Source organism: Xiphophorus hellerii, chromosome 7, assembly GCF_003331165.1.
Source record: "Xiphophorus hellerii strain 12219 chromosome 7, Xiphophorus_hellerii-4.1, whole genome shotgun sequence".
In the NCBI taxonomy this organism is placed as follows: domain Eukaryota; kingdom Metazoa; phylum Chordata; class Actinopteri; order Cyprinodontiformes; family Poeciliidae; genus Xiphophorus; species Xiphophorus hellerii.
This window is the reverse complement of record NC_045678.1, coordinates 25,604,570-25,623,956: the sequence shown is the minus strand read 5'-3', so window position 1 is coordinate 25,623,956 and position 19,387 is coordinate 25,604,570. Positions and strand designations below refer to the sequence as shown.

At 37.7% G+C, this 19,387-nt stretch overlaps 1 protein-coding gene across 3 annotated transcripts in view; it reads right to left on the bottom strand.

Annotated features, from left to right (window-relative positions):
* Positions 1-19,387, bottom strand: part of LOC116722878 (neuropilin-2-like) — a 124,432-nt gene that overhangs the window by 59,369 nt on the left and 45,676 nt on the right. For all 3 annotated transcript variants that reach the window (XM_032567247.1, XM_032567250.1, XM_032567248.1), the window contains exons 4-7: positions 16,456-16,683; positions 10,878-11,033; positions 10,616-10,785; positions 6,721-6,876 (exon numbers count right to left, since the gene is read on the bottom strand). In XM_032567247.1, the coding sequence (XP_032423138.1) occupies positions 6,721-6,876; positions 10,616-10,785; positions 10,878-11,033; positions 16,456-16,683 (710 nt within the window). The remainder of the gene's footprint in view (positions 1-6,720; positions 6,877-10,615; positions 10,786-10,877; positions 11,034-16,455; positions 16,684-19,387) is intronic.

Genomic DNA, 19,387 nt, shown 5'->3' with positions numbered 1-19,387 from the left:
TAAAGCAATGAACTATTAATTGGGCCTCAAAGGGGATAATAAAATGTTGATTTTGTAAATGAATTTAATCCACACAGGGGGAAAAAGTGGGACCCAAAAGAGTTCGAATATGACTCACAATTTGAACTGAACTTCAATGTCAAAAAGAAAGCAATATTAGATTCTGCAAAATGTTCAGAGCCACTATCAGAAACACAAATGCAACTATATAGTAAAAGTGATATGATGAAAATAATTCAGTAAGATGGAAATGATATTTGAATTTGTTGTAAAACTTAAGAAAATCCAGTTGCATATGTCATATGTTACACTGCTGTGAGCTTTACTACAGGTGTTAATCTTTGCTCATTGAAAGGAAAAAAAACAGTTTTTCCTGTGCTAGCTCCCAGGTTGGAGTTAGAATCCACAGAGAGAAGATGTAATATAGTATGGAGCATCCCTGGGGGGTCTTAACTCCTAAATTCACTTTTAAGAGTTTCTTCCTAGAAGGCATCTGTAACAATTAGCTGATGAACTACACCTGTGACCTGGCTCTGGTTGTTAACTGCCTGTGCACGTCTGTCTGCATTTGCTAAACATCCATGTTCTGAAAAAAGGGGCTAGGTAAGCTGACACCTGGAATGTAAGCAGATGCTAACCTACCAAGCCATGCATATTTATCAACACCAACTTAACTTGTACTTATACTTCCAGTCAAATCCAAAAAATCCAGTCAAATCCACAAAAGCTAATTTATTTTAATGAAAATTTACATTGTACCAAAACAAATTGGTACAATCGGTGCAAACAGAATCTCAAAAACATAGGAAACAAATGACAGGTCAGAGAGAAAGCTAGGCTAGATTATAAAACAATTTAACAATCCTTAAACATCTCACTTAGAATTATTCCATTTGTCATTCAAAATGTGAAAGTATGGCACAACAGCAAAACTACCAAAACATTTTAATCTACCTAAACTAACAGGCCAAGAAGAAGAGAAGCTCTGCAACAAGGAAAACTATTTGTGGTTCACATCGCAGCCAGGTCTTTATGGAAGAATGGAAAAAAACAAAGAAATAGTTTAAGGAAAGCCTTACAAGGCAGCTTATTACAACAAGCCATTCGGCATTCAGAGTAAACACATGGAAGAAGGTGTTCTAGTCGGATAAGAACAAAATAGATTTTTTCCGACCTACAGGCAAAATGTTGTGCTTAAGAATGGTTCATGTCATGTTTTCAAATGGCCCTAAGTCTAATTGAGAATTTGCTGGTCACAGATACTCACCATAAGCAATTTTTCAAAGATAAATGGGCAAAAAATTCACTGTTTTTGTGCAAAGCTTACAAACATACACCGAAAGACATATGGGTGTGAGGACAAAGTATGGATACAAGATACACAAATGCATGCTCACTTGTTGAATTTTTATTTAACAAATCTGAAAACCCACATATATTTATTCAAACTTTATAAAATCAGAGTAAAAAAACATTGAAGTTTGAGACAAAACATGAATAACATTAAGGGGTGTGAAAACTTGCAAGGTACTGTATGTTCAGGGTATTTAATTGTATTTTGAAGACTAATTACATTAAGTGGAGGAAACTAACGTAAGATATGTTCATCTCGGCTATACTGAAGTACAGGTGAATATGCGTGTGTCTGTCAGGAGCCTGTAGGGCCACAGTCATTCAGCTAGAGTCGACCCACAGAGACCTGCTGAATTATGCAAATGTCCGTGCTGACTCTGCTCTCTACGTATGTGTGTGTGTGAGTGCATCAAGTTATAAAATAGTAAAATGCCTCCCACATCTCCTCCCATTTCCTCACACCAGGACAAATATGCACTTCAGGGACTTCATGGAGCTTACCTCTCTGTGACAGCTACAGGGGTGTGGGGGTGGGTGTGCGTGTGTGGGGGTGTGTGGGGGTGTGTGTGTGTGTGTGTGAGACAAGTCTCCAAGACAAAATTACAGTTGGCACCTTTGTAATATCTCCCTTTGTCTTGTTTCTCTCTTCTGGTCTCAGCTTTTCTGTCTTCATTTGTCACTGATTCATCTCTCCACTTCTTTCTCCTTCTCCCTCACCTCCCAACCTTCCTCCCTTCACTCCGTCGTTTTATTTTCTTTCTTCTTCCTGACATGCTTCCAGGCTGTGTTGCTGAGACCTCCAATTTATCCTGAGGGATTTGTGGTCAACACCCCTGTCTGCTATTCTCATTATTCCCGCTCTCCTTCTTGCCTCAATTCATCCATCCATCTCTCTCTCTTTTGCTCTGTGATTCCCTTATGAACACTTCTTCCCGCTGTCAGCCTGTTCCCTTCACTCACCTCTTCCCCTCTGAACCTCGTTTTTCTCCCTCTGGCTTCCAGCTCTCTTCCGCCCTCTTCACAGCTCATTTTTTTCTATCAGTTTAATGCTTGACAACCTAACATTTTGCACTTTATTTCCTTTCTGTTATCCAAATATTGTTCATGTTTTTCATTTCAAAGTACCTCTTGCTCCTTTCTCATGTTGCATTCCTTCATCTATCTTTGTTCCTCTTGAATAAAGCTTTTTTTTAATATATATGACTTGGCTTGGTTCCAGTGGTGCAATGACCACAGAGAAGTCTGCCAGCATTTCTGAGAACTACATGATTACAACTGGATTGCTTTTACATTTATTAAAAGGAAAGTCAGCAGAATGTCTCAACATATTTAAGATGCAAGCTGTATGTCTCAGAATAAGACCTTATCATGTTTTCCAACTTTGTGAACAAAATGCGATAGCCAGATTTGACTGCTTTTCTGTTTCATGATATTGAGGATTTCTGATGATTCTTAAAACAATGAACGCTACTCTCTCCAGAAACACGCAGACAACTATCCACACACTCACATCTGAGGATAATTTAGAGAAACCAATTTACCAAAAAGTTATGTGTGTGAACTGCGGGAGGAAGCCAGATGGAGGGAGTCTGCACAGGGGGAACATGAAAACATCTTGCAGAAAGACAACAAGTCAGGATTCAAACCCAAGACTATCTTGCCGCAAGGCAACAGTGCTACCAACTGCACCAACCATAAATACAGAGTGTAAATAAATAAAAAGTTAAAAAAATGTTTTTGTAAACATTGTTTTTTGTTAAAGCCACTGAGAGCAATACTGCATTCAGAACCGGGTCCTGCTTAAAAAATGTTTTTAAGACTTTGTGTTCAGTATTACTCAGCTCAGGTTGGACCAGTATGAGTTTTTCTTTTTTTTGTGCAAGTCAAACATCAAACCTCAAATTCACCACTTTTGTTGTGCAGCAAGTATTTTTTACAGTGCTTACACTGTACAATGCACATGAGAGATGTGCAAAAAAAACAATGGAAAAAATTATATTTTCCTTTTTTTTTTTTTTTTTAATTTTGGAAATTTGCACTACCCCCAGGATGGTGCTGTCCTGGGAAATCGAGCATGTTTTCCATATTAAAAACTGCCTTTTATTTTATCCACCAGTACTGCCACAATGGTGTTGTAAGAGTGATGTAGTAGCCTTGAAATGTTGATAATATTTCTCAACATTTTTGGTCCTGCCGCTTTCTTTTTCTGTGTTGTCTTAGGTCTTTAGGTGCAACTATAAATTTTTTAAATTATTTTTAATAAATGTTGTGTATTTTAGCCAACATTTCTAATTTAATTTTCAATGCTTTGTTCTCTGAAGATCTGTGCTTTTCCTGACAGTACAGCATTTCCAAATAGGGGCAAAATATATCTGAACATTATCCTTCGTGTTAAAGTCAGTTTGAGTCCCTTTTGGTTCAAAGCAGGCATTAAACGACATTATCAAAACCATTAAAGATCACACAAATCATCAGGATGTTGTGTGACAGCAGCACCACCCCTATGGGCTGCCTCCCAGATGTTTAAGTGACTGACTGGAGTGAAGTGGATGGTTTATTAAGGGCCACTCATGTGAGACAAATGTTAACATGCAAGAAAAATGAGGTTGAAAAAAACCCCATCTTTGAGTATGCGTGTTTAATTTCTGTAAGCATTGCATTTACATGGAAAATTGCACATTTAATGCACACTTAATAGCTTTATTTAGAAACTTTTAATCATTGTGTCTCCCATTTATTGAATAATTTTACTTTTACTAGTTATTTCGGAACACCTCTAAGAATCATTGTATCAGAGTTGAACAGCAAATGCTGATGACTTTCTCAGACACAAAGCAGCGGAAGAAAGCATAAAATATGGAGTGCTGAGGGACGGAAGAAAAGAGGGATGGAGAAGGTGCAACAAGAAGGGGAAGACGGATATTAAATAAATGTAAAATTGGATAGATGAAGAGATTTTAGGAGAAAGAGAAGGAGAGTAGAAGATAAAAAGTTTAACAAAAACACTGATGGATAAATGCGTCGTTACAAAAACAAAGAGTCTGAACATTTGTGAACAAAATGACTAAAAACCAAGATGCAGAACTGTTTCAAAGGCTAGTTAAGTAATTTTCACAGAGGACATGCAATGTGTTTAAGTGAATTAGTTGACATTCACTCAATTTATAAATGTAGCATAGCTTACAGTAAATATCTCAATGCACATTAGAAAACAAATGATGTAACTCGCACAAATATGAAGTCAGTTCAATCCCATAATTTAGAAAGATTCAAACTCTTTTGACATACATTTTAATTTGTTTTTAGTGATAAATGGCCAACTTGTTACACAAACTGGTAATTAAGTTTAAATCAAAGCTGCAAACAGTTCTGTAATTCTAAATATTTATTTTGCATCCATTCTTTCACAATGAGATAATGATTCTCAGACCGAGATTTAATGAAGTGAGTGAAAATCCTGATCATCTTAACAGCAGTATGCACCAGGGAGCAAAAAGAGTCAAAACATCCTTACCAGCACCAAATGTTTTCTACCACAAGCTGGTGATGATTTATTCTAGACACATTCTCACTACACACACACACGCACACACACACACTTCTCCCATTCTGTGTATCTGTTGGTATTCAGCTCGAAGCGCCTTTCTAGTGTTATTGGGGAATCAAGGAGGATTATGGGTGGTAACACCAGCGAATAATCTGGAAGCACTGGTCATTAATCTGCTTTGCGTGTTGGATTTTTTAAATTATTATTATTGTATCAAATCTGATGTCAGCATGCCATTAAACTGCAGTTGCTGAATGAAATACATTAAAACTACACAACAGTTTATGTAAATCCTAATTGCAATACAAATCCTGCAAGTTTTGCTAATTTTCATGTTTATTGAGATGATAAAAGGTGGAAACTTCTGTTCATCTTTAAAGCTGCTGAACACATTAGCAGGAGACTGAATTTCTTTAGGTTCTTTTCACTCAGTCATTTCCATATGTTTCATTTCCTTCACTGTTTTATCCATTTATCATTTCTCTGGGAGTCTTATGGGATCTTTAGTTCACAAAGAGACCCCAGATGGTCACACTAAGCAAAACACATGCATCCGCTAGTATGTGCATTCATTAGCGTTCGTTAAGGAATAAGAGTTTACAGCACAAGGCTAGACGTGGGGATAGACCACAGTGTGACCACAGACATGGGGAAGAATGGTTGCAATGGAAAAAAACAACCACAGCCACTGAACTACTCTTCTAATTGGATTACGTTTTTACCCATTAAGACCCAAAAAGCTGCCTGGTTTGTTTCTACCTTGAAACCGCAAAACTGCAGCATGCCCACTGAAGATATATCATGATTTTACACCTCTGGCAGAAACAACTCAGGGACCTGCTCAGCCATGTTTCCATTCAGCAGAGCTCTGACCAGAAAGTAACACGAAACAGATGTGATGTGAAAAACAGAATTGAAGAAAGTATAAATGCATTTACAGTCGAGTCAGCTTCAGGCTTGGAGATACCAGTTCTCTCTTTTAGACTTGGTTGTAAACCTTTAAAGGGCTCCAGCTGAATGCCAGTTGAACAGTTTAATTGGAGACACTGGTTAAAATTTTGGTTTGTGGCCAATTACATCTGCATATGGTGCCTTGCAAGTGATGCAAGACATCTGCATTGCACTGTAAAGTGGAAGGAAAAGGACAAATGATGCAAAACATTTTAAAAATAAAATTTCAAACAGTGTGAAGTAGTTTTTCTATTCCTGATTCAATACTTTTTAGAACAACGTTTTGTAGTTAAAACTGCAGGTCATTTGAGATAATGTGTTTACCAGCTGTTCACATCTATAGACAGAAATTTTTGCCAATGCAAGCCAAGTACGATCGGATAGGAAGTGCATCAGTTGTCAGGTCTTGACACAAATTCTAAGTTGGATGTGGGTCTGAACTTTGACTAGTCCATGATTTTATTTTTTTCCAAAAATGGCTTTCTTCTCTCCACTCTTTCAAAAAATACTTTGGACGTTTCACTGTACGCCCTGCTTTCAACTTCTGCACAACTTCATCCATGGCCTGTTTGGTGTGTCAATTACGCCAGCTTTTTGTAAACTAATATTCTCAAACAAGCCACTGATACCTTCACAGAACAGCTGTGTTTCCAGTAGAAATAAACTGCATCATGGACACACTTTGAATTTAGCAATTACATGACTTCTGAATGTGATTGGATGAACTAAATTTCACTTAGTGGGTGCCTATCATTTAAAATCTATGCAAAATACATTATTTGTGTTTGTAATGTTGCAATATGTGAAAAAGAGTAGATGAAGTACACAATCACAAATGTTTTCCAATTGTAACCAGCTGTTCTGCTCACCTTGTGATTCTTCCCATGCCTGTAGATCATCCAGTCTTCTCCATTAGTACTCACTTCCAGTTTGAAGGAGGAAACGTAATAAATATTCTTAGTTTCCTTTGAGATGGCACCCTGAGTGGCGATCCCTGTGAGGACCTTTAGAGTATGGAGGTCCACCTGTTGGTAAAAGAAGATGGATTTAGCCTTAGGAAGTTGACTTGTTGTACTCCAGCATTTTGCATCTTTCTGCTTTTTTCCACCTCCTCCTTCTCTGCTTCTTTGTGCTTCTTGCACTGCTGAGACTCTCTTTCTGCAAATCAATGGTTATGACCCGCGGCTCTTTTTAATTTCCTCACATACAATAAGAATAATCACCTCCCATGCTAATTGCAGACGTTAAGCTGTGTGTCTGCTATTCTACTGGCTGTGTTGTATTAAATATACAGAGGTGCAACAGATTTTTTCTGTCGCTAAAGCAGCAATGTGAACAATGCAACATTGCTGAGTATTTTATAAAATCTATTCATAAATTCAACATAAAGAATAGCATTTTCACAAATTTTCTTGAAGATCGTAAAAATAGAAAACAACTGCTTATTTATTAACAGAAAATTATTTAAAGATGAATGGCATGGGTATGTAAATAGGCCTATTTTATGCCATTCTGCGATAATACTCAATGTTTTTAGAGTTTTATAAATAATTATTCACTATTGTGTTGAATTCTTTGTTTGATCAAAAAATCCAACTTGTCTAGTTACATATGTAGCACACTGGACATAAACCATAATACTACCAAAAAATATACTCTAAAAACAAGGTTTTTATAATGGAGCAGCATTTCCATCATCATGTGTAAGAATTCACTGTTTTTTTATATTAAAATTAGATTTTGGGAAATAATTACTCTTGTTTCTTTGCGACTTCATAATTTATGGTCTTGCTTTTAAAGGCTAATTCTCATCTTTAAACAGTGCTCTAATTGTTTTCTCTGACACTGTGAAAGGTTACAAAAACGTGGTAAAAATGATCTAAAAATGTATATTAGACATTATTTAAATCATAAGAAACTGTACAATGTTCACAAAGGGTCTTCTACACATTTTCATGTTAGAATTTTCCATTTTTCTAAATTTGAGTGGATTTTAATCAATAAGGCAGACTATAAAGCCTATGTTTGCTTTTTCTGTACTTAAATATACCAGGTCATTAGCTTAAAAAATCTAGATGTTTTGTTCTTTAAAGATTACAAATTATGATTTGCTTCTTTTTAAGAAATAAATTCTACTACTACTGATAACTAGGTGAACTGCGAGTGCATCTGATTAAATATTTTTACAGTTAAAACTTGAAGTTACATTTACAAAACTCACAACCCAATTTAAAAATTCAGTACAAATGAATCACAACTGATACTAAAAAGTTAGAGCTGCTGCACTTGAAGATTTCTTACTAAAACACATCAGCTTCAGGCTTAAGGTATCTCAATTTAAGACAGACAAATAGAGAGGAAAAGATGAGAAAGGTCCTACTGTTGGTCAAAACATTTATTCTCCTCCAAAGGAGCTGTTGAAACCTGCTGATTAATCTGAGACTGCTGTGTGAATGTGCACTGTTATGTCCCACATGGGTAAAGTACAAAACACCGGGGGAGGGAAAATGCTGCGTTTGTTATCTGTCAAGAAGACAGGTGTTTTAGATTACTTCCAACACACACACGCGCGTTTCTGCACTGGTAGGGCAAGAACAAGATACAGCAAGACAACTAATCAATAGTTCAGGGCAGAGGATGAGGGGAGAGGAGATGGAGAAGTAAGGAGAAAGGTAGAAAGAGAGGGAGAATAAGAAAGGAAAGAACAGAGGTGAAGAACAAATGAAAGAGGGAGAAATGCTAAGTGAGCTTTCCCAGGGAGGGTTCCTCATCAATCACAGAGCTGTTAGAATAACGGAGCCACAAGAACTCCGCCATCAATCTGTACTGCACCTCAGTGAGCGTACAAAACAATAGAAAAGAATGGAATAGAAATTTCTCGCAGCAAAATAACACATACACTCTGGGGTCTTAGACACCATAAGTGGTACAATGTAATTAGAAGAAACCTGCTGAAAGTGAAAAATATGCACTCATCAAGGTTCTGTCACTGTTTGCTCAGTGATAAAACAAAGTAGCTAAAAGTGATAAAGTAGCTAAAAGTCTCTGGCCCTGTGCAGACCTGGCATCAACATACATTCTGGTAGGTGACCTATTATGTTGCCTTGAAAAGGTTAGGGTAGGTCTTTATGGGTAATACAAAACATCTTCATTACATTTTTTGCTCAAAATCGTTCAATTAGATTTTAGTCCGCTCAGTTCTGAGCTGTTTTAGGTACTTTTGACACTTTAAATCCAAATAAGGGTTTATGATCACACGTGAAAATGGCGAGAAAAAATATGCAATCATACAATCGTGTTTTTGAAAGCATTAGTAAAGCCTCCTGCATCATGATTACAGGTATGCTTGTAAAGATCATAAATCACAAAAGATAACCCATCTGAAACTAAACCAATCTGTCTTTTGGTGTGCTGGCCTCTGACAAACCTGAAGCTTTAGGCAGGCTTTGGAAGACTATCCAAAGTTGCCAACCAGCAGCATAATCTGTTGTTTACAGTGTGCGCCTATTCGAAAAGTCCCCTCTCTGGCTGCCCGGGCTAAACCTCACCTTCACTTTCTCTCTCTGAGCCAGACAGCCTCATAACTCAAGCTTAGCTCAGGGACAGAACAAAGCTGGCACTGTGACAGAACGCCGGAAACAATGCCTCACACACCCGTGCAGCTAAACCCAAACACCACTATGCCTCCCTCCCACTCACAGCTATCTCTCTCTCAAACCCTGACACAAATATATCAGTGATAGAGTTATTATGTCAACTGTGGATGAAAGATGATGCAAAAGTTGGCGTGCCATCTGTTTTTAGGTTAGATACAGGAAGGTTTTTAGACATGTTATGACAGAAGTATTTAAGGCATAGTGTTTCAAATTAGTGCTACAATCTAATCTAAGAAGCTAAAGTTCTGACGTGATGACTTAAAGAAAACCCTTGTGTTATATGTTACTGAATTACTCTTCCTTCCAACATGAAGGAAAGACTAAGTACAGCTGTCCTGATCAACTTTATGTGATTAATTGAACACACGCAAGTCTGACCAGCTCTAAGATCAGGAGGTTTTGCAGTTGTGTGCTAACACAATGGCACAGCTAAAAGATATCACCAATGAACAAAGAGAAAAAAAAAATTATCTGGTGCCCATCAATCAGGGGAGGATTACAAGGCCATTTAAAAACAATTTAAGTGCAGAAAGACGTCAATCTTCCCAGGAGTTAATGTCCCAGGAAAATCACCCCAAGGACAGACAGTAAAACGTTCAGAGAAATTATGAAAAACACAAGAGCTGTACGACAGACTCTACAAACCTCATTTAGATTTGACAACAATAAGAGCAAGATCAGAAAAGCCTTGCTTTTTTGTAAGGATTGCCAGGAAAAAGCCTCTTCTGTTAATCACTTGGTTTAAAAATTAAAACGTTTTTGGCATCTAGAATTGGTTTTACATGTTTTTTAGATGTCTAGGTATGTCTATGTTTTACTCGAAACTGTCCAGTGCAAAAAAGGTGGCCAGTTAACTGAGAAAAGAATGAAACTGCCCATAAATACAAAATCATTGAGTTTAAGCTATTTGGAATTTGTGCATTGTTTTCATCAGACGTTTTTGCAGAACTTGTGAATTTTTAACTACATCTAAACTTACAACACTTTTAGACCAGGCAAATTTGCAAAATGTATAGGTTTTTTAATGTTAAAAAAATGTTCAAGATATTGGCTTTAAAAAAGGTTCTACTTAATTTGTTCATGACCAGAGTTAACAGCAAACTCATACCTGTATGTACTCCCTGTTGTTGTCTTCAGCAGGCGTCCACCCATTTTCTTCATTATTGAGTCGGGCTTGACGTGGCAGCCAATTTCTATCATGGAAACTTGAAGAAGCCATGATCTGCTCATCTGTGATCTTTCCTGACTCCATTCCTAAGGCGTTGCTGCAGTGGAAAGCTAAACATGGGTGGGAGAGATGTTGGGAGGAAATGATTAAGACCAAAACTCATGTTTTACTTCTGAAGCACAACTGAAGACTTCAAACTTACTCTCGCTGACTTCCTTGTGCGTCATGTTGTATCGAGCAGAGAAGCCATCTTTAGCCACAGCCATGTCAGTGTGGAAAGCCAGTGAGAGGATCCCAGTGGATGATTGGATTTCAGGAGGTACTTTGGTCCCACAGTATCGGCCAATCAGAGGGCCCACTGTTAATCCAATAAGAATCCGTAGATTAACCAGTTTTGCCATTAAAAATGTAATTTGCCAGAAAATTGGACACTGTTTGCCAATTTTCCTTTAAATATTAGACAGACACTTAACCAAATCCTCCGACTGTGTTAGTCACACAAGCTATCACTCCTCCTCAGAAACATTTTCAAATCCTTTCATCCTATAACCCACAGATGTTCCTCTATCTGTTGTTACTTCCACTGTTTTATCACTCATCTCCATCACTCCCTCCAGCAGCGAAGTCTGCTCATACTCCTCCTGTCTTTATATCTCTGCCTTCTATCTATCATCTTCACTTCTAGACTAAAATATTTTTACAACATGCACCATAAATGTAAGTATTTGGTATCAACTCAAATATTTATGTGGTTCCCCTGCTATTTTATTTTAGATTGTGCAATGCCATAACATTAAACATAAACAGATTAATTACAGTGTTTACAATGTTCCTTGATTATTTTACATTTTATATTGCAAACACAAACATCTGGATTTTGTCCAGATTTTAAGTGACAGGACAACACAATGTGGAGCAGGATTCTGAAGTGGCAGGAAAATAACATAAGATTTTCAAAGAATTTTGGATGTAAAATCTGAAACTGAGGCATGCATTTGTATCAACCTCTCTGGATTCACTTTAGTTGCAGCTGGAACTCTTTTTAGGCTTTCTCTCTGTGAGCTTTGTACATCTAGCGACTACAATTCACCTATTAATTTTTGCAAAATAGCTCAAGTTAAGTCACATAGGATGGAGAGCATCTGTGAACATCAATTTTCAAGTCTGGGCCAACATGTGAATATAATTTTGTGTTCAACCACCACATTGTTACTTTGACTGTATGTTGAGACCGGTTTTCTGGCTGGAGCTAAGCATTCAACCCAGTCTCAAATTATCTGCAGATTCTATTTTTTCTTGTCTTCTGTTTAGCTCTATATATCGTTCCAGTTCCTCCTTAAGGACAGCATATCCAGAGCATGATGTGGCCACCACCAGGATGTATTCCAGGTGATCCGCAGTGTTGGTTTCAAACCACAAAGAGCTCTATGCCAAAAAGTTTGAATATAGTTGAAGCTAAACAGGGCACACCCTTTCAAGTTTGCTACTCTTTTCTTTAAAACCAGATTTGTGCGGTGCATGACTAACAAAATGTTCTCTAACAAAACATTGAAGTCTTCACAGAACAACTGAATTCATACTGAGGGTAAATTTCACACAAGGGGTCCTTTTCAATGATTTTGTATCTTCTATTTAGTTTTGTTGAATCATGTTGAGCGGTACCAGCATTAATGGGGTAATTGCAGATTTTACTTAAATTTTTCAGATTTTTATTCACAATTATGCACCACATTGTGGTGTATATAACTTTAAAAAAAAAAAAAAAAAAAGGTAGACTGAAGTTTGTGGCTGTAAATACTTCTGCGAAACATTGTAGTCCTCAGACTCATGACAGAAACCTTTAACCATGTCAGTCACACAAGATCCCTCTCGTGTTGAGATAGAGATCTATCTTCAAATCCCTTCATCCCTTAACCCTCAAATTTGTCTCTATCCGCTGTTACTTGCACTGTTTTATCACTCATCTCTATCACTCCCTCCAGCAGCGACGTCTGCTCATCCTCCTGGTGTCATCACCCCTCTTCCCTTCATCTATCATCTCCATCTCTGAACTAAACACGGTTTTACAACATGCACTAAAAATGTACACAGAGTTTACGTGTTAATCCAAAGATCTAAGCGACTCCCTGTGCTGTTTTTTTCCTCCCTAGCAGACTACTGTACCACAAAATGTCAATGCCTCAACGTAAACAGATGATTGTGATTCAAAGGCCAGAGGTGTGTGTGAAAAAGGGAGGGTGTGTGATGAGATAGTACAACATTCATCCTGCAAACTCCCAGCTCCAGAGATATACACATGAAGAGGAGGAGGAGGAGAAAAAATAGCTGGCGATCGAACAGCACTATTGATTTTTTTCCCTTCCCTTTTGGAATTGTTGGATATTTGAAATACGTCTCTTGACAATGGCAATAACTCTTTTCTTGTTGGTGGCGAGGAGCGGGGAAAACAAGGAAAAAAGACAAGCAAAACAAAGTGAAAGTAAAATACAGCGCAATTACATTTCTCTAACAAGATTTTGTGTATTTACAGCTTGTTTTACAGACAGGGCTCATCTCATTTCCATTCCATCCCCAAGGTTGATAGATGAGCCTGAAAGTAAACAGTTGACTAGTCAGTTCATCTGAGGAGATAAAATCTAAGCATAGCAATGCTTGTGTGTACACTGAAGTAAATATAGGAACAGTTTAAGCTTATCTTTCAGTTTTTTCTCTCTTGCCTTATTTGATTTGTTGTTTAATCGAGTGAAAACTGACTTCTGAGGCTGTTTATGTCTGCTCCCATTAACTGAATAAACTGATTTAAGGCCGTCTTTTAGCATCTACTCCCTTTGTCACTGCGATTTAACACAATACTGTCTCAGTCTTTTCCCCCCACTCACTCTTCCTCCTAGAGCCAAAATGAGTTTCACCATTTTATAACTTTGAATAATGCAGTTTCACATTCAGAGAAAAAGACTAAAAACCATTACAAAATCTTGAAGTAGATTTCAATTGCATATTTTGCAGAATATTATTGCTGTGCAAAAGTATAGAATAGAATAGAAGTACTTTATTCATCCCAGCAGGGAAATTACTTCGCATTTACAGCATAGAGACAAGACACAATAACAACTATCTACAACTACTGAGTAGTAGTTGTAGATAAAATAAAAATTAAAAATAAAATATAAAATGCTATAAATTGTAAAAATATGAAATGCTGTTAATATAAAAAGCAACTTAAGAGCAGTCCTTGCAAAGATTCAAAAAAATGCAGATATGTATATGTAAATATATGTACAGCAAGTGTGCCACAGTGCAGTTGTGCAAAATCGGACTGATTAGTGCAGAACAATGATTTAGCTTTTATTGTACAGTGAGATGGCATGTGGCAGGAAGGATTTCCTGTATCTGTCCCTACGACAGCGGAGCTGGAGCAGTCTATGTGAGAAGGTGCTCCGCTGTCTGTATTTGTCCCCTTATAGATTTTGTAACATTTAGGTGTTTCAAATCAACCAAATTTAAACATCAAAACAAGAATAACTTGAGTAAGTACAACATAAATGTTTCCAGGCAGATGATTTTCTCTTTCTGGAAAAGCTGGCTTTTATTAGCCAGCTGCCCACCAGTCCACAGCAAAAAGTGACAGAGGGCAGCTCTAAAACTCTGGTCACTGTCCAGAATCTAACTAAAAACATTTTAAATCGTAGGAAGGGTGTTGCATAAAATATTTGTGGTTTTGAAACCTGGTGTCACTTGATACCCAGCATGTACTTTCTATGAACAAACCAAAAGTCCTTCATTTTTTTCTCTTACCATTAAATTCAATCCCCTTTCATCTTGTTTTGGAGTCTTCCTCCATTACTGTTTGCCACAGCATTTATTTCTCCTTCTTTTCTTCTATTCCTTTTTCTTAAAATGTTGGAAAGAAGCAGCTTCTTTTTATTCCTTCATCCTTGTAAGCAGCATTTCTTCTCTGCCCTGCCTTGCCATTGCCCTGCAGGCTGAATTCATCGCTACACTAAAGCTCATTGCAGGCAGCTGTACGTTCTCCTTTCTGTGATGTTCGATTCCTTTTCGGCAATCAATTGTTTAACCTCTCCTGACTTGGCAGCTGTTAATCTTTTTGATCAGTACTGTACATTTTTAGAATAGAGGAAATTAGAAGTCATTCATGAGGACACAAGTAGCTTGAATAAAAAAAATCTTTGGGCAAATCGCCTTTCCCACTTTTCGGTCCTGCTTTCAGAAATCCTGTTTATCCTTTCCTGAAGTCAGGCCACAAATCTTCCGACCTTGATCCTCAGTCCAACATCTCTTGCTTTGTTCCTGTATTTCCAGCTGCAGAGGATTTTTTTCGCTGCCTTTCCACAAACGCTTCCAGCTCGTTCTTTTCATTCCATTGCTTGAAAGAAGACACAAGGTCTTTGCACCTTATGGATTACTCCTTGTGAAATCTCCCAATTTTTCAAGCAGCTACACCAGAAATATCTTCACCATCTCCCATTCTCCTTCTCACCTCCAATCCCTTTTGTCCCTCTGCTTAACATCTTCTATTTTATTTTCCCCTTTAAATTTTTTTCCACAACAGGTGCCAGCATCCTGCCTGTAAGCTTAGCTTTTATCTACCAACACATAGCTGCTAAAATAGTCTCGGCTCTACTGCAGTCAATAAGGATGTAGGCAGGGAGCTTTTTCACTGTACTGACTCAGAAGGCAGGTGAGGTAGTGCTGAACATCTCCATGAACAATATTCAATGGATTTACCAAAAATAGTACCAATATACAGTATCTCACAAAAGTATCCACTGCCCTTTAACTTTTGCAGTCTTTTACCATCTAGCAACCACAAACTTTGATTTATTTTAATGCGATTTTGTGTGATAAATACAAAATAGCAAATTTCACTAGTGTGAAGTGAAAGCAGAAGGATACATGTGTCCTAAAAATGTGGCATGCATATACACTGATATACCTAGAAAAAGTCAACAAAAAGCCTTTGGAATTTAATTACTTCAGTGTAATTTAATCTCAGTACAAAAAAGATAGTTCTTTGAAAGCCTCTGAAGTTTGTTTGTTGCTTACATCAAGCATGGTGGTGACAGCATTATTAAGCTATAATAGGCAATACAGAAGTTACACTTCATAAACACAGCCTTACAAACTATTTTTGGTCTAGTGTCTAATGCAAATGGTTTAGTACACTTGAACTTGAAAGACGAAACTAACTTACAAGTAACTTTTCAGCATGAAGTAAGAGCTTGTTTTAGTAATTATTGAATATTGATGAAAAGTACAAATTCTACTGGCAGATTTAGATTTTTTTTTACTTATGTGGATTAAGCTGCAGGGCTGCACAGTGGCGCAGTTGGTAGAGCTGTTGCCTTGCAGCAAGAAGGTCCTGGGTTCAATTCCCGGCCCGGGGTCTTTCTGCATGGCGTGTGAGTGTGTGTGCGCATGGTTGTGTGTCCTGTTCGTTTTCTGTGTTGCCCTGCGACAGACTGGCGGGTGTACCCCGTCTCTCGCCCGGAATGTTAGCTGGAGATAGGCACCAGCAACTCCAGACCCCTCTAAGGGACAAGGGTGCACAGAAAATGGATGGATGGATTAAGCTACAGTGTCTGACTTTTTGCTGTAAGAGCAGTAAAAAGTTATTGAATAAAAGTCAAACCTCAGGACAGCTAAATAGAGATGCTTTTTTCTATTTATTTAACAAAATAGAATAAAACCATGGATCAATTTCCTGCCACTACAAAACAACTTGATAATTTGTTGGTTTATAAGTTAAAGTCATGCCGTACCTGCTGGGAGTCCATCCCACACTTCCAGCCAGTCGTACTTGCAGTCTCCGTCGCTCCCTGGCAGGGGATCATTCTCCAGGTCAAAGATGAGGAAGGTGAGGGTGACATCCATGCTGGGTGGCACGATGATGATGAAAGAGCACTCCAGGTTATGGGGGTATTTGTCGGGGAAGCCCGGGGACTCAATGAGGCCTGAGGGACTTGTGAAATTACGAGAACAGTCTGAGCCTAGAAAGATGAGACAAAGCAGAAAGGGAGATGTATCTTAGTGGCACAGAAAGGTCAGATTAAATTATAAAATAAGTGAAATAATGTTATTTTTTTTCAAGAAATAGAATACTGTGAATTTCTCATGTATGAAGTGAATGATCACTCCACACGTTATTTGCAAGCTTGTGGGTAGATATTGAGTGATGTCATTTGAAATAGAAGAGGAGATTTGACATGAACCTGATTCTGGTGTTTTAGTGTGATGTTATAAAAGATGTTTTTTAAAACTTGGGGAATACTCTTATTAGTTACTATACAGAACTTACTTTTTGTACATAGTTTTGCCATTTTCAGAACCGATTAACTACGCTCCAGAACTCTGGAAGTAACAAGGCACTATTCAAAACTTGCATATTACTATCAGGAAATTATTAATTTTCTCCCTGTAGGCAACAGTCGCCATTTGGAGCTCACTATTTTTTGAAACATACACGTTACTCTCTGGGACTTAATATTTTTTATTCGAAGCCCACAGGTCACATTCTTGGACATGCAGGTCACTTTTTGTATTCAGATTGTGAAAGTAACAGTTACTTCCCGTAAAGCAACAAGAGCTAAAAGTAGCTTTTGGCTTTGCAGAAAGTCACCTAAAGCAATAGGAAAGTACAGTAGTCAGAAAACTTCTGCTAATCTGCTAATGTGCTATTAGTGTGCTAATTTTTTCTTAGCACTTTGGAGGGTTTGCTAACTTTGAAAAAACTTTGCATGCTTAGCTTTGTCTAAATGAATGTGTCAGATAAATTCTGTTTTTATAAATTTTCAGTTGAATAAAAGTAAAACAACTGTGTTTTGGTTATCAATTGTCACATAGTCAGACATTTATATTAATGCTCTTATTTTGAAGTGGGTAAAATAGCAGTTTTAGGCAGCAGTTCCATTTCCTCTTCTCAGATCCTCTCTTTCTTTCCCCTCAAAAATGTATTTCAAACAAGAAACATACAGAAACAATACAAAACACGGACAACAGAGAACAAGATATTTATTGAATTAATGACTATGATTAGTGTTTTAGGGTTAGAGCAACTGACTTTTAGTTAACGGTGCCCACCACCGGAAAAGTAGCTTAGGTTCTGGGAAAGTTGGCCTGCAGAAATTGGTGAAGCATGAATGAAATGTCACCCTCTTTTAATATTTACTCAAAAATAATAAATACCAGACAAAGAAACGGATAATCTGCAGACTGTATCATGCATGTGGAGTACAGCAGTTCACTGGGCCTTCTAGATGTACCCCCCTTATTAACTCTCAGATTCACACACACTATAGACTGAACAGTCGCACCAATTGGACCATTATACCAGCTTAGCCAACCATGTGTGACCAAACCCTTACTCTCTCACACACACGCCTACACACCCACACACACTGTCTAAGCCTCTTATTGTAACCCATTTCTCCCCAGTCTGTTTGGGTGTCTGCTATTGTACTTACTTATTGTGCTTCGATAAATGAAGAGAAGCATGAATACATCACAAAATAGTGTTTATCGTAGCAGTGGGTGAGGATTTTTTTTTAAAATTTTGAACAACATGTCCATTTGCTGATTAAGGGCTTGAGATTCAAACTCAAAAAGAGCTTGGACTCTTTCTCTTTCAAATGCAAATGACCGCATTGATTTTTCATTGTAAGCGACAAGGCAGTTGGAGTCACAGCATGTCTGTGGAAGTAAAGCTCGAAAGTTAAAGACTTTAATTTGATAAGGTTGCTTGGAGATCTCCATGGAAACTAGATTTTTACACCACGAGTACAGACTGACAAGATGCTATAAGCGATAACCATATGTGTGATTTATTTAATTTTGAACACCTTGGTTATTCAGTCTTCTGTGGTTGTAACTAAAAATATTGATGTTTTCAGCCTGATATTATCACTTGTCTCATTTGCGTCAACATCAGTCTTAACTACATATTGACATCTGATAATATCAGACCATCAAAATGAATAAAATTATATTTTGCTGCACTTTCTGGACAGACTTGTTTTTACTATGATCTTCTTGGCAGTGGCGTGACCCCAGTGACAGACAAACACACGCTCACACATAAACGCACTGTTTCTTCTGCGTCTGGCCCCCCTGCAGAGGCAGTCGCTGCATAGCTAGGGGGCTGCGTGACTGTCAGTAGGTGCGTGTGTGTATGTGGAAAGTGCACGCCTGACCAGTTTTGTAGCCGGCAGCAATTTTATTCCCCTCTCATTACTTCATGTTCATAGAGCCTGGAAAAAAACACTTACTTATGCCCTCCTTTCTCCCGTCTTGTTCTGATCCGTCCCTTCTTTGCATTGAAAGTAACACCTATCACTACCTCATTTTATTTCCTATTGTGCTTTACTTATATTGTATCTGTTTGAACAGGATTACTGTGAAAGGAGCATGCTGACAGCTTGTTGCTGTATGTGTTGCTGGGTAGATCTGATGCTTATGTCTCGTTGATCTCTGGGATTCAGGACAGGGATTGTCAGCATGTCTTTAAATGATGTGTTGGCATGCAACCACTTTTATTTATTAAAGTTCAAAGGATACAACATTGAGACAAAAATAAAGTAATATATATATATGGTTTATGCATATATAGTATATGGTTTTGAATGCCTAGTTTTTGTTATACAAGAAAACAAAATTAAGATCAATCTGTTCAAAACATTTCCCATCTCTAATAATATA